Source organism: Lepidochelys olivacea (genome assembly GCF_965140295.1).
Source record: "Lepidochelys olivacea isolate rLepOli2 genome assembly, chromosome: 1".
Classification (NCBI taxonomy): domain Eukaryota; kingdom Metazoa; phylum Chordata; order Testudines; family Cheloniidae; genus Lepidochelys; species Lepidochelys olivacea.
The window spans coordinates 120,820,341-120,835,485 of record NC_140411.1 but is presented as its reverse complement, the minus strand read 5'-3'; the positions used below and the strand labels follow the sequence as shown (position 1 = coordinate 120,835,485).

General features: G+C 44.9%; 1 protein-coding gene across 1 annotated transcript in view; it reads left to right on the top strand.

Annotated features, from left to right (window-relative positions):
• The window catches only part of EIF5B (eukaryotic translation initiation factor 5B), a 67,337-nt gene that overhangs the window by 50,357 nt on the left and 1,835 nt on the right, over positions 1-15,145 (top strand). Inside the window, exons 15-22 of the mRNA XM_084646236.1 lie at positions 767-898; positions 1,524-1,706; positions 1,836-1,997; positions 4,631-4,762; positions 10,693-10,824; positions 10,923-10,999; positions 11,121-11,285; positions 14,371-14,509. Coding sequence (XP_084502362.1) covers positions 767-898; positions 1,524-1,706; positions 1,836-1,997; positions 4,631-4,762; positions 10,693-10,824; positions 10,923-10,999; positions 11,121-11,285; positions 14,371-14,509 — 1,122 coding nt within the window. The remainder of the gene's footprint in view (positions 1-766; positions 899-1,523; positions 1,707-1,835; positions 1,998-4,630; positions 4,763-10,692; positions 10,825-10,922; positions 11,000-11,120; positions 11,286-14,370; positions 14,510-15,145) is intronic.

The following is a 15,145-nucleotide window of genomic DNA, read 5'->3' as shown; positions in this document are numbered from 1 at the left end:
TTTGAATGAAATGACCATAATGCCTTGCACTAAACGTGACCTACTTTAAAACGTACTTTGGGAATTACCATACATTCTGTAATGTCTTTTTATTGTTTTTGACACCCATTCTAAACACACCTTCTTTAAAAAAACAAATTGCTGTTGATATTGACTTAATTTCTGTTGTGCTGTTGCAGGAAAGGAATTCCAACCTCACCCATAAGCTTTATAAACAGTTAAATATCCTTTCAGCAAGGGCTTTGTGTATCCTTTCTTTACTGTATATAAACACCAAGAACATTATTTTATTTAAAAAAAAAAACTCATGACTTGAGAGAGTCATGTTCTCGGGAACTAGGAAGACTAAAATCTTTTCCCACTTGTTTTGTCTTAAACTTGATGCAATACATGTAATTAAACTACCTCTTCAGTATAAAAAACACTTTGCACATGTATCAAAAGACACAATTCAACAGTCTGAGGTTTTAAAAAAATAATTATTGCACTCAGGAAATATTCTCCAGTACTGTTTGTTTTTTCCATTACAATACAGGATATATGTATGTAGGAAATCTTTTTATATTTGAACCATACACATGGTCACTAGGATAAATTGGCATCTAGATACTATGGTGATTAATACTTATAACTTAAATATTTCTTATAAGTTATTCATATGTGAGGCAGGTCATAAATGACAGTTGACTTCTGTAGGCATATCCCAGGAATGCACTTCTGAACAGAGCAAAGCATGACATAACGGTATTAAAATTGTATTTTCAAGATTGATAGGTTATATGACTGGAAAAAAAGCCCTGATACAGATGTAGCTACCACGTTAAAGAAACAGAAGAAAAACACAAAAGATGAATTTGAGGAACGTGCAAAAGCTATCATTGTGGAATTTGCACAACAGGTAGGTTGGATTATTAACTTTTTTCTGTTAACAGAAGTGAAAATAGGTGGACAACTTTTGAAAGCCAAAGAGAGATTTCTTATGGTATGAATATCACACTGTATTTTCTGACCCTTTATCAGTGTGTTAATCATTTTACATAAATTGAAACTAAAGTAGAAAATCTGCTTTATTTTGGTGAGAGACAGCTTTCTCTACCCCCATTCCAGTCCTGGGTCACTTTGTTGAGAATGCAGCATCAGTAGCGCCAGCAAAAACAGACTGGGTTTTTTACACATTCTCCCCTCATTTGAATCACCTGAGAGAAACTATCTCATCCCTTTTTTCTTCAAACTAGTGTGATTGTGTTCCAGCAATACTTAGTTTTCACAGCCTCTCTCTGGTCGCACAGAAACTGCCTATAAGCTAAAATATAGTAACTAGATTTATAGGGTTTACTCATATTTTGAGCTGTTGTCTGTTGCCCTCTTTTTTGTGCTTTAAAGTGTGAAATTTGAGGTTGCATTATTAAGATGTTACTGAAATGGAGCTAGGACTTGAATTCAGGATTTGAAAAATGTGATGTTACATGCTGTTAGTGTTGATGTGGTAATTTTCCATGCAACTGTACTGTTCCTGGTTCTAGGGCTTGAATGCTGCTTTGTTTTTTGAGAATAAGGATCCCCGCACTTTTGTTTCTCTGGTACCTACCTCTGCTCACACTGGGGATGGCATGGGGAGTCTGATAGCTCTTCTTGTTGATTTGACGCAAACCATGCTGAATAAGAGACTGGCCCAATGTGAGGAACTGAGAGCTCAGGTTATGGAGGTAAGTCAGTGTCCATGCTTTTTAGAATATTTGTCTAGCAAACTTTTTTTTTCCTTTTTGTGGCTGATAAACTGAGTTGAAATGCAAGTGTTTAACTTTTTTTTTCTTTCTCTTTCTCATATCTCTTAGGTCAAAGCACTTCCAGGCATGGGAACTACCATAGATGTAATTTTGATTAATGGACGTCTGAAGGAGGGTGATACCATTATTGTCCCTGGAGTAGAAGGTCCTATAGTAACTCAGATTCGAGGTCTTCTGCTACCTCCCCCTATGAAGGAACTACGAGTTAAGGTATGGGAACAGCATGTGGAGGTGGCATTTTAGGGAAGTCTTAAGAATTAGAACAAAAGATTAGAATAAGGGGGAAACCCAGAGAAGTATTCAATACACTTTACATCATAGAAGCAAGTATCCAAAGATGATCAAATTAAAGTGAGGAGGGGGAATAAATGGAAGAAGTTGCAGGTTACAACACATCCATACTCCCACAGATGTGTCTAATTGTGGAAGTGGTTCAGGACAAGGATCAAAGAATAACCACACCAATGTATATTAACAAGCATCAAGGTATATTTATTCTGGTTATCCAGGTTTATGTATAATGCATAGACATGGAAGGGAGAGATCTTGTAAAATGAATACAAAACCCATAGGTTTCAGAGTAACAGCCGTGTTAGTCTGTATTCGCAAAAAGAAAAGGAGTACTTGTGGCACCTTAGAGACTAACCAATTTATTTGAGCATAAGCTTTCGTGAGCTACAGCTCCTTTTCTTTTTACAAAACCCATAGAAACACTTCTTTAAAAAAAAACAAGATTCAAATATAAAGTGAAATTACTGAACCAATGAATCAGTATTTTATGATGTTTGGTGCCAGGTGTCCTGAGACAAGGGGAATGAAACCCTTGCACAGTGCTGCAGCCTGCTTGAGGAGGGATAGAAGACTGGGCCAGCCTGATCTCACTAGGGTTGTGTAGCTAGGAAGTAGACAGGGAGGTTAGAATATTGACTTCTGGATCATCCTGAAAGGAGGAGGAGAGCCACAGAAGTGAAAAGTTAATTTATGAGAGGAGAAGCTAGAACCTGATGAGGAGCAGAAGAGCTTTTCTCTGTTACTGCCTTCATTTGAAGTAGAGTAAGGTCTGGAGCATTTCCTAGTCCTAAGGCCAGAGGAACCATTATGACTCACTAGTCTGCCCTTTTGCATAACAGAGATCATAAACATTTCTCAGATTAAAATTCAGATCTCAAGTCCCAGCCCAAAAGCTTAACAATAAGACCATCTTTTCATTTGTTGGGGAAGTATGTCCTTGCAGGGCTCTATGATCCTTGGGGCTTCACAGAATTGGACACTATAATGGGGCAAGATGGTAAATTGATTTTAGCAATCACCTTGGCATTCCATTTTCGGTCTTGCATGATGATGCCCTACTGTGGTGACCACACAATCCTGGCTGAATTGAAAATGGTGCTGCAGAGGAAGGAAGAGGGCTTAGTGGAATCTGACAACACTAATAGGGCCTTTTGGGTCTAGTTCTAGTAAGGAGATCGGGCACCTTGTCAAGGTTCACCTGGACACCCATGCGGATTGAGTGGCAATGCAGATGGCGACGATGACAACTCTTGGGGGCCCTATGAAGTACTAGGTTAGCTTTCCTGTCCTTGGTGTCCAGTGGTACTGCTGTTGGCCTGTAAGGGCTAGAGACTGGATACTAAGGCTTCTCTTTGTCATTCTCAGGGCAAGGTCCTGTTTGATTCATCTGCAGTTGCTGGGTACCCGCTTACAATGGGAGTGTGAACTGAAGGCACATCTGTGCACATGCTCCCTTATGTTTAAAGTCAAGGGTAAAATTTTGCCTCTGTCCCATTTTCAGAGTGCGCTTAAGAGCTTGAATCTTACTGAGAGTCTGGGCTCCTTAGTTCTTGTCACTTCCTGAGGGGTCCAATGGGAAATGGGCTCATTTAGCAGGTTAGGGTCACTTAAAGAAACTTCATCACCCTTGAGACAGGAGATGAATTTGGGTGCCTCCAGAGAGCTTGAAAGGGTGGGGTGTTTGAGGGGTTAGGGAGCTATACTGGAATCTCCAGGGAAGGTAGAGACTGTCCAGAGGAAATGGATCCAGACACTGACTTGACAGTATCTTCAAGCTGAAACTGTGAAATGTCTTTCTGTAGGGAGAGTCTGGGTAGGAGAGGAATCTGCAAGATTCCCCTAGGCTGTGGAGGAACAGTGCTGGAGCTTCAGTGAGATTAGAGAGGGGGAGATACCGGTGTATTGCCATCAGGAAAGAGGCCATTAGGAAGGGCTGCCTACTCTCCTCCTCCAAGACCACCTACTCTCCAGTCATGCTGAATGTGTGGGGGTGGGGGGCAGAGGCAGTCCGGCCTCAGAGCCCTTGTAGACTCTTTGTAGAGTGCTGTCTGCTGTACCTCCCTCCTCTCTCCCCCACCCCCAAAAACAAAAAAAAGCTAAATGTATGCCAGAAGCAGGGGACTTGCTGACAGACTCTCTGCTGCTCTGTTTTCTGTCTGCTTTTTTCTGGGTTTCCTTTTCTTTCTCTCTTGAGCCTCTTCTTTAGTTCTGGGTGTAAGAGAGACGCAAGAGGAAGAATTAAGGAGAGAGCAGCTGGGCATGCAGACTGAGGCACACGCTCCCTGCTTCAGGGAATTGAAGGTTAAAAAAACTGGAAGAAGTGGGAACAGACCTGAGCCGCCTTTGTGCTACAGGGCTTGATTGTCAGAGTCTGTGCCTCCTTGTTTGCTTGTGCAGCCATAAAATTAGGCATCTTTGACTGTCTCTTTATTGGTAGCATAGGGAAAGAGGGACATATGACCAGGTGATCTGCTGAGTAGCTAACCTCTGCTGTGTGCTGCTAAGGAACATCCATGTGAACTCTTAAATGAACATTTTTCTTTCTTCTTCAGAACCAGTATGAAAAACACAAAGAAGTTATGGCAGCCCAGGGTGTAAAGATTCTTGGGAAAGACTTGGAGAAAACATTGGCTGGTTTGCCCCTGCTTGTGGCTCATAAAGAGGATGAGATCCCAGTTCTTAAGGTGAGGCATTTGCTGAACATATACAATTCCAGTAGGCTCTATAATGGAATGCCAAGTAACATGAAATCCACTGAATGATAAAAAGATTTTCATTTTTACTTTTAAACTGGAATTTTTAATCTGTTAAAATGTTGAAACTTCAGCATGCAGGAAACATAGCCATTTTTGTTGTATCTAAAACAATTTCGTAATGTATGATAGTTTTCTGTTAACACGGTAACCTGAACTCTAGTATAGTGGAATTTGTTAGTGTTTCCGTGACTCATTTATTACCAGGTAGAAAATTAGCTTACTGGAGCTTGTGAGATAGTTATTAAAAACCAAACTACCCAGTATTCCAGTTTGTATGTATAATTATTGTTTTGGGACCTGTAGTAATCTGGACCTATTTTATTAAAATTAGTGATTAGCCCAAAATATAAATTTGTTTAAATTAGTGAGATCAGAATACTTGATTTACAGAACTGGCTTCAGCATTTGTTAAGAAGTACTACACAAGAGTAACTTAGTGAGGACTTTTTCCTATGCATGTTTAATTGTTCCATATCCTTGTACTAATATAGATGTACTACAGTTCTGGATGAGCTTTTAATTGTCTGAATCAAAAATTCACTTTTTAAAAACTTCATCCCATCAAATGGTATAAATGGACTGCCTCAGTGATTTAATCACGCAATTGCCAGAACTGTCCACTTAATATTAGTTTAAAAACAAATGTTAAATTCATATTCCATAAAGTCATAAAATTCTGACTGGCATGTATGGATATAGAAGAACTTTCATACGGTGACCATCTGAGCACTTACCAAAATTAAGGGAATAGAAAGTTTGTGTTTGTCAAGGAACTGGACTGCATCTTTAATATTGTGGGAAGCCTTGGCAGGAGTGAGTATTTTGCTGTGAATGTAATGAGGTCTGTATGCTAGTCTCTTCCAGACTGTTTTATGTAATTTGTTATTTGTTTGCTCAGTACACTGTACCACAAAGGGCATTTAAAAAATATCTACTGTACAAGATTTTAGGGGTCTCTGCTTTTGTGGCTGATCAGAAAGGAGCAGCTTTGTTCTCTTACGCTAGTGAAGACACTGCACATATCTGACAGTCACGTTCTGCCTATATTGACTGACCAGAGCTTCATCAATCTCAACAGTAGAGACTATTACTGTATTAGGAAGGAGAGAGCAATGGATTGAAGAAAAGTTTACTTGTCCGTATCGTAACTGTTGTCCCTTGAGATGTGAGGGCAGACATGTATTCCACTCAGGGATGCACATGCCAGTGCACCAAAACTGGACAATTTTGCTTAGCAGTACCTGTATGGGCAGTGCTCGCTCTCCCCCCTCTCATGGCTATATAAAGGCACCACCCCACCTCCTCTAAGTTACTTTGAACCAAAATCCCCAGCTGGAGACTCCGATGCAGAGGGGTGGAGCATGGGTTGTGGAATACATGTCTGCATCCACATCTCGAAGAGTAGAAGTTACAATACAGGTAAGTAACTGTCTCCTCTTCTTTGAATGGTTGCAGGCATGTATTCCACTCAGGTGATTCACAAGCAGTTCCAGCAGGAGATGGGCTTGGAGTCTGTTTAAATAGTGAGTGCAGAACTGCATTCCCAAAGTTGGCATCAGATCTTGATGCCATGGTGATAACAGCATGTCTAGCAAAAGTATGTACAGAAGACCACATCGTAGCCCTGCTGGTATCTACTACTGAGACATTGCTAAGAAGAAATGCAGCCCTGTCACCTGAGCTCTTGTTGAATGAGCCCGCAATGACTGTGGAGGCATCATCTGAGCAACTTCATAAGCTGTGGTAATGCAAACAGTTATTCACTTGGAACAGTCCAAAGGGGAGAACCATGCCCTGGTAGTGATGGCCAGTGACCAGGAATCTGAGGAACTTCCTGTGGCCTGGGAAGATTGTCATTTGCAAATAAGTGTCCTGAAGATCAAGAGCAGCAAACCAGTCATGTGAGGGCTGAGAAGAGGGGTGAGGTTTGAGAAGCTTTGGGTGGGGGAGAGAAATGTGTTTGAGAACAGCTTCCCTAGAGTACACAGGATTTGTACCTGCTGTAACAGCAGTGATTTGTGAGAGAGGTCCCTGGAGGATGGGGTAGAGGGAGGGGAGGGGAGAATGGCTGGTTAGCAACTAAATGGCATAACCCAGTTTCACAGTGCTTAGAACTCATCTGTCCATAGTTGTAATCTCCCAAGCACTGTAGAAGTGAGACAGCCTGTCCTCCGATATCTGGGGCATAGGTATGACATTGAGAACTGAGGTGCTGCTCTCAAAACAGTGGTCAAACGGACTATCTGGCTGAAGAAGGAAAAGGACAGGCCATTTGACTAAAATTAGACCAAAAAGGTTTCCTCCTCAGTGACTTATGCCCCTTTTAGGAGAAAGCTTGCTGACTTGCAGGGTAGGAAGGCTGATGGAAATATTGCTCAGAATGATATTGCTTTTGGTTCCCAAAATGCCACCTGTGTGACCTGGGTATAAATTCCCAAAGAGCATAGGGTTCCCCAAGAGTCTTTGGAAGAAGGTAATGTCTCCTCCGTTTTCTCTGAGGGTAGGAGGTTACCATCAAATGGTAAGTCCACTATATGCTTTGCCAGATCTAAGGTACTATGCCAGAGTTTTGTAACCATGAGATTCTTCTCATAGTTTCATCCAGGGTTATGGCCTTGGCTGTATCATCTGCTATATCTAGGACTGATTGCAAAGAAGTTTTGGCCACTAAATGACATTCCCCAAGAAAGGCCTTGAACTTCTCCCTGGAGAATTCTGGTAACTCTTCTACAAATTTGGACATGGTAATTGTCTGCTGGTTTGCAATACGCATGTGCAAGGGGGAAGTCAAATAGCTCTCTCCCCATCAAATCTAGCCTTTTGGACTCTTGAGGCATAGATGTATTTCTTCAGTCTCACTCATTTGCTGCTGCCACAACCAGGGAATTGTGACCTGGATGGGTGAAATAGGATTTGAAGTCCTGCATTGGGACATAGTCTCTCGTCAGTGCACTTTGCTGTGGGCATTAACAAAGCCAGGGTATTCTGTAAGATTTAGCAGGCTCTAACATTGCTTCATTGTCGGGAGGGCAACTCTTCCAGAAACCAGTGACTGGAGGATATCTACCAACGTATGGGTATTTTCCTGCATAAACTTGAACTGAATACCTCAGGCCGTCGCCATGCATCTAAGCAGATGCTGATGCGATCTGCAATCCTCTGGTACTGGAGATGGGGACTAAGGTACCACTGTGTCATTGGTGCTGAAGAGGACGAGGTAGCTGGAGCAAATGGAATCCTTTGTGGAATGACTTCTGACTATCCCAAAGGTTCAGGGTGCCCTCATGCAGAGGGTGCTCCCTCTGCTGTTGGCTGCAGGACAGGTAGTTTCAGTGGGGAGCCTACTGGAGGTACAGGTGTTGTCATTCTAGAGCAGGAGTGGGCAAACTACGGGCCGCGTCCGGCCCATCAGATGTTTAAATCTGGCCCTTGAGCTTCCGCTGGGGAGCACGGTCTGGAGCTTGCCCTGCTCCGGCGCTCTAGCCAGGGAGCAGGGTCAGGGGCTTGACCCACTCTGCATGTGCTGTGACTCCATGTGGCTCCCGGAAGCAGAGGCATGTCCCCCTTCTGGCTCCTATGCATAGGGGCAGCCAGGGGGCTCCACACACTGCCCCTGCCCCAAGCGCCACCCCTGCAGCTTCCATTGGGCTGGAACTGCAGCCAATGGGAGCTGCAAGGGTGGCACCTGCGGACGGGGCTGTGCCTTCACACAGGAGGCGGGATATGCTGCTGCTTCCAGAAGCTACAGGGGTGGCACCTGCAGACAGGGCAGCGCGCAGAGCTGCCTGGCCGCGCCTCCATTTAGGAGCCAGAGGGGGGACATGCTGCTGCTTGAGGTAAGCACCACCCGGAGCCTGCACCCCTGACCTTCTCCCATTCCCCAACTCCCTGCCCCAGCCTTGATCCCCTTCCTGCCCTCTGAACTCCTCAGTCCCAGCCTGGAGTACCTTTCTGCACCCCCACCCGGAGCCCTCCACCCTACCCCCAATTTCATGAGCGTTCATGGCCCACCATACAATTTCCATACCCAGATGTGGCCCTTGGGCCAAAAAGTTTGCCCAGCCCTGTTCTAGGGTGAGCAGACTGGGACTTCACCGAGCGAGGGACTTTCTAGGGAAGCCACTGTGGATAAGGATATTCAGCATTGGGGGAAAGTTAGAAATAGGCCAGGGTCCCTTGTCTCTTCTGTGGCAACAGTACCAATCCTGACTAGGACTCCTGCAGTGTTTGAACAACCTTCGAGAACCAGATGGGGAAGGCGCCTCTGTGCTCACTTGTGAGGCTCCCTCTAAATAGCTTGATAGTGGCAGTGGGGCCACTCCTGACTGAGCTACCAAGCGTCCCGCACCATCCATGGCCCAACCCCACAGTGGCATTTGTATGAAAGGAACAGTTGATGGATTTTTGAATACTGGGATCAGCTCTGAAGTCATACTGGTCCCCAAAAGGGGCATAGGTGTCAAAAATGAAGCTGTTCCCAGGCTAGCAGATGCAGGCCGCGTCATAGTCTGTATCGGTACCAAGGATTCTATCCATGTCAATGATACGCTCAGTTTCAGCAGGAAACTGCCACCAAACCCAGAAGAGCTGAGGACTCGGCAGATGATGTCACTGTAGCTGGATGATCCTGAATAAGCAGTGGAACAGGGACAGACAGGCACAGCAAATCTGATAGGCTGTCAAAGTGGAAACTGACTGTGCTGTCATCTCTGTCAAGGGTACCAGACTCAGAGGGCGCCCCCGAGGTGGAACTGGAGTCAACGGTACAGATTCATCCTGATCCCACCTCAGAACCAGAGATTGGGTCCTACTCAGTACTTCTTTTAGGTGGAGCAGATGCTCTCACTGACCTCTGAAACAACCACAATCTGTTTTGTGGGTTCTTTTTCTCAGGGGTCCCGATGAAGGGGAGCAGTCCCTTTATTTTTTCTGGGCGAGTACTCCAAGCTTGGTCAAGAAGCACCGGTCCATACTGGCTGCAGCACTCATTGAGGGGTCTGATTCTCCACAGCAGACCCGCATTGAGGCAGGCCTCGTTGCCTGCTTGAGAAGGTGCTGTTTTAATCCTAAGTCTATAGCTACCTGTGTCCTCTTTTTAAAGGACTTACATATAGAGTACCTTTCTTTAAAGTGCCCTTCCCCAAGACACAATACACTTCTGGTGTGGGGATCAGTATTGGAGATAGCTGCCCCATGCAGAGGGCAATATTTAAACCCTGATGAGGGTATCCCACTGGGGGAGAATACCTAACTGCTTCCTATTATTGACTGATTAAGGGTACTAACAATAACTATATACAAAGAAGATGCAAAACGCTGTGAAGACAAGTGTGAAGGAAAGAACACTAAGTGTTCAGATGCTAGCTGTGAGTGGTGAAAAAGAACTGAGGGGGGTTGGGGTGGTGTTGCCATCGTATAGTCAGTGGAGGGCTTACGAGGGGAGGGAAGCAAGCACTGCCCCTAAAGGTACTGCTAGGCAAAATTCTCCAGCTTTGGTGCGCTGGGCATGCACACATCTGAGTGGAACACATGTCTGCAACCACTGGAAGAGGATAAGCTCTGTCAATAATAATGCAAAACCTATCTTTTTGCAAAATCTTCAAGTGATTTGGTAGGACTTCATGGTCCAGAAATTCTTCTAGCTATATTGGAGGGAGAGAAGAAACTTCTCCCTATACTGACGGTTACTTTAGCCATGGAGTGGTGGAACAGAAGGCCAATTATATAAGTTGGCACATGGTGTCCAGATACCATATTGATTGGTTCTTTAGAAGACCATGGATGGATAGAGGAGTTTAGAAGCTTAGCAGGCTATTGTAGTTTGGTAAGATTGCTAAAACTGGCTTTTCTTTTTAAAGGATGAGTTAATACATGAATTGAAGCAAACGCTGAATGCTATCAAGTTAGAAGAGAAAGGTGTTTATGTCCAGGCCTCTACATTAGGCTCTTTGGAGGCACTACTTGAATTTCTTAAGACATCAGAAGTGCCAGTAAGTACTTGATAAAACAAAAAATTAGTGTGTTTCATACCATAACTGTGTTCATCTAACTGAAGAACGGGTAGCCATTGATTGCTTTTTCCCAACAGTATGCTGGAATTAACATAGGTCCTGTCCATAAAAAGGATGTTATGAAGGCATCAGTTATGCTGGAACATGATCCTCAGTAAGTAACTTTTTCTTATGCTGCTGTGCTCATTATGATGTATGGTAAAGTTTCCAACTTTTACTTGTTCTGTAGGCTACTTCACAGCTGACTCTCTTTTTTTTTTTTTTTAAACTTGCAGATATGCAGTAATTCTGGCATTTGATGTGAGGATTGAACGAGATGCCCAGGAAATGGCTGATAGTTTAGGAGTCCGAATTTTTAGTGCAGAAATAATTTATCACCTATTTGACGCCTTTACGAAATACAGGCAAGACTACAAAAAACAGAAACAGGAAGAGTTCAAGTAAGTGAGAGTTGTCCTTATTTGGAGGCTTTCAAACTTGTGTAATCCCTAATGAAATGCAAAGTATACGATTGAATGCATATTTCTGTTAATCATGGAGTTCTTCTCATGACGTTCTAGTGGGGTTTTCAATTTATTTTTTTATTGAAACCTCAAGAATTCTACAGTCCCAGCACAGAGCAGCGAAACTTTTTTCACTCAGGAGCAGATTTACTAGGACTCTTCCAGTTACAAAACCACCATCATAAAATCTAGCCTGAAGTGACTAAAATGGAGCTTCCTCTTTGAGTAGTGTCCCCATGGGTGATCCACTGTAGAGGTGCTTGCATCTCTGAGCTGCTGATAGGCGAACTTTGCCAACAACTCCATCCAGGATCCCGCAAAGACAGAGCTCCTCCAGAAGATCATCTTCATGGAGGCAGCTCTGTGATAGCAGTCACCTAGTAGACATGAGTGTTCCCCACAACCTCACACATCTAAGTAATGTGAGTTGAAGAAACAGGCTGTGGACCCCACTTGCAAGTAATCCAAGAAGAGAGTTGGAAGTCCCCTTAGTGAGCCCCGAGATAGCCATAAGTGATCACCATCTCGTCCAGCATCTTCAGCACCATTGGCACTGAGACCATCTCAGTGCAGCAGTCATGCCTCACGAAAACTGGTGGCTGCTGGTACCGCTGCCAGGCCCATGGACTGGATGGACACGATACTGAAGGACAAGAGTAAATGTTCTAAAAAAGACTCTCTCAGTACATGAGTCCAGCCAGCGACAGCTCACATGGCACTTGAAAGACAGGTGCAGACAAGGTCTCTGCCCCCCATCCTGGCACCACCACCGATGCCAGAATGATTGGTACCAGCAGAATCCCGTCATTCCAGAGACCTCGCAACATGATCCTTCCAGGCCCTGTTCGTGTACACACCACAAAGTTGATCTCCTCATGTGTTGCCTTCTTCAAGGGTGTCCCTATCTCAGAGCCCTGTAGAGCGGTGACATGGGCGTCAGTCCACACTTTGGCAGAATACTATGCAGTCACTGAGGACAACACCTCCGATGCCATCTTGACTCCACAATTCTGTCATCTGTAACTGCCCCAACTGCGAAGTCCCGGCCCTCCAGAAGGGGTACAGCTCATGAATCACCAACAGTGAAGCACTCAGAGTGACAGTACCCATCCAACGCTGACTAGCCTTGTGGTGCAGCACGAGAAGAGACAGTGCATGGGCGGCCCCAACAGACACTGCTTCCAAAGTACTCCAGTCAGCAGCGCAGGGAGGCAAGCACGCCTGCAGTGAAGCACCCATAGGGACACATCTCGAAGAACTGTCGTTACTGCACAAAGAGAGTAACGTCATCATCTTACTCAGATCTGCGATGGGTTTACTCCTGGGAGAATTTTGCACCACTGCATGTGCAGAATCTTGTCCCACACAGATTTCTCTGCTTCCCTGAAGAAAAATGACTTTGGTGGGGAAGCCACAAGAGTGGTCATGCTGTCCTCCCCAGCAGTGTGGGCATGTCATTTCAGGTGCCCAGAGCAGCTGACGGAGGGTTAAATCACTGCAGGAAGGGGGGCTGAGGATGCCCCCGCGGGTGCCAGGTCAGACCCATCCAGATCCAGCCCCCATCTGTACAACCCCCATGCGTCTGGACCACCCCAGACCATACTGCTGAGCCTCGCCCCCTGCCCTGCCGAGCTCCGTCCCTGCATCCGGAACCTCCCAGCCATCCCCAGCCCCACCGCTCATCGTGGCTCATAATCTTCACTGGACTCAGCTGCTAGTCCCGGCTGGGCTGGGAAAGGAGTGCACTTCCCCTGCATGGAGTGGCTGGGATCAGGGCCCAGGTCTGGGTCAGAACCACCTCCAGAAACCTCCCCTGGCTCTGCAACCTACCCCCTCACTTCCTGTCCCCATCATCCCTCAGACACAGGGGGAGGGGGTCATTGTATGGGGAGCAGCTCACTGAGCCCCCCGCACCCAGAGTGCCCCCCACAGAACCCTCTCAACCCACACCTGGGTCCCCCACGCTAAGCCCCTCCACACTTGGATCCTGTTGGGCTTAGCCTGCCTTCTCCACACCTGGTGTGCCTGTCGCAGGGCTGCTAACCCTGGTGAGTTGCTTCAGCTGCTACTCCTGAGGGAATTCTGCCCAGAAAATTAAGAATTCTGTGCACGATATTTTAAAATTCTGCAAGATTCTGCCAATTTTATTTGTCAAATGTGGAGGCTCCAACATGGTAGTGGAGAGTACAGGCCAATGGCTGTACAGAGTTGGGAGATCACACTGCAACATGGGCACAAAGGCACGGACTCTGGGGCAGGCCCAGCCCTTGTACTGTGTCAGGGTATAGCCTCACCGCTGAGTCCGTCCCAGAATGAGGGGAGGGGGCTGCAGGGTGATCTATCAGGAGTATGGGGTTTTGAAATCCTTTCTGCTTGCTTAAGTGAGAAAAACAATTTAACTATTCTTTCTGGTTAGTCTTGCAGATTCAGGGAAGCAATGGCTGAGTGAACTGGATTTTGTTTTATTCTTGCACATTTTATGCACTTGTTAACCAAGTTCCAGTTTTTAGGACTATTTCTGACCTTGGTTAAACAAATATGGCCCCATCCAAAGCTTGTAGAGGTGACCTGAGGGCAGCATTTGACCTGCAGAATCCATATTGCTGGTGTTGTGCAAACAAGCAGGAACCCAGCTTGCCTCTTAGATCAAGTTTCCAGGGCTCACAGTTAAAAAGATGGGTTGTTTTTAATTTGTCTAATGAGTAAATTTGATCTGGGGGTCGTGACAAATGTGAGACCCTTGCAATGTTACTTCTACTTTTTTTTTTTAAATTGGTATTCTTGTAATTACTTTCATTTGTTCTTAAATGGTTGTTAAAGCTAGTCAAAATAAAGCTCGCCCGAGCTACTTTCCTATATGATCTGCTTCAACTAGAATTGTTCAGAATTTGTTCACATTCAGTGAATATTCTCCTCTAAAATAATTATAAATGTGTCTAAAGTGTGTGTGTGTGAGAGAATGTCCAAAACTAACTGCATTATATGCATTATTTCAAAATGCCTCTTCCCTGTCATTTCTTAGGCATATAGCAGTATTTCCTTGCAAGATGAAAATACTCCCTCAGTTTATTTTCAACTCCCGTGACCCAATAGTGATGGGTGTAGTGGTGGAAGCAGGCCAAGTAAAGCAGGGGACTCTCATGTGTGTACCTAGCAAAAATGTAAGTAAGCGTTCTCATCTTTCTACTATGAGCATAATAAGAGTTTTTTGGCCCGATGAAGTTGGCAGGACAACATTCAGTTCCTGCTAAAGCTGCTATATATGCATCCCAAAAGGACAGGATCTCTGTAGGAGCTGCTCTCTCCCCTAAAATCATCCTTTTTTCTCATGATAGGCCAGTGTTGGAGCATGGCCTGGAGTGAACATATGTGCCTGTGCTGGATGATGTACCCTTGGGTTGTAGCGGAGAAAACAAACAGCATGAGGCTAAGCAGCAGGTTGAGAGGCTGCATGACTGGAGTGCTCCCCCAGCACCGTTCCTGTGGTGCAGCATTACATTGTAGTCACCACAGTTGAGTTCTTGGCAGCTAGCAGGGGGAGGAAGTAAACTCCCCCTTACTCTTTTTTTTCTTAAGCAACTAAGTTACGTCTTCCAAATCCGTTTTAAAATCCGGTCTTTGATACTTCAGGTGTTCAGAAGATGAATGTAAATATGTGTTGCTATCTCACGGTAGTAAAACTCTGAAAGAGCTGCTGGAGGGACGTATTACAGTAGCAGTCTTGAAAGTACCTTTTCTGTATTCAGTGCATCTGTGAGAAGCCCCAGAATGGAGGTGGGATTTGGGGAAAGCCGTGT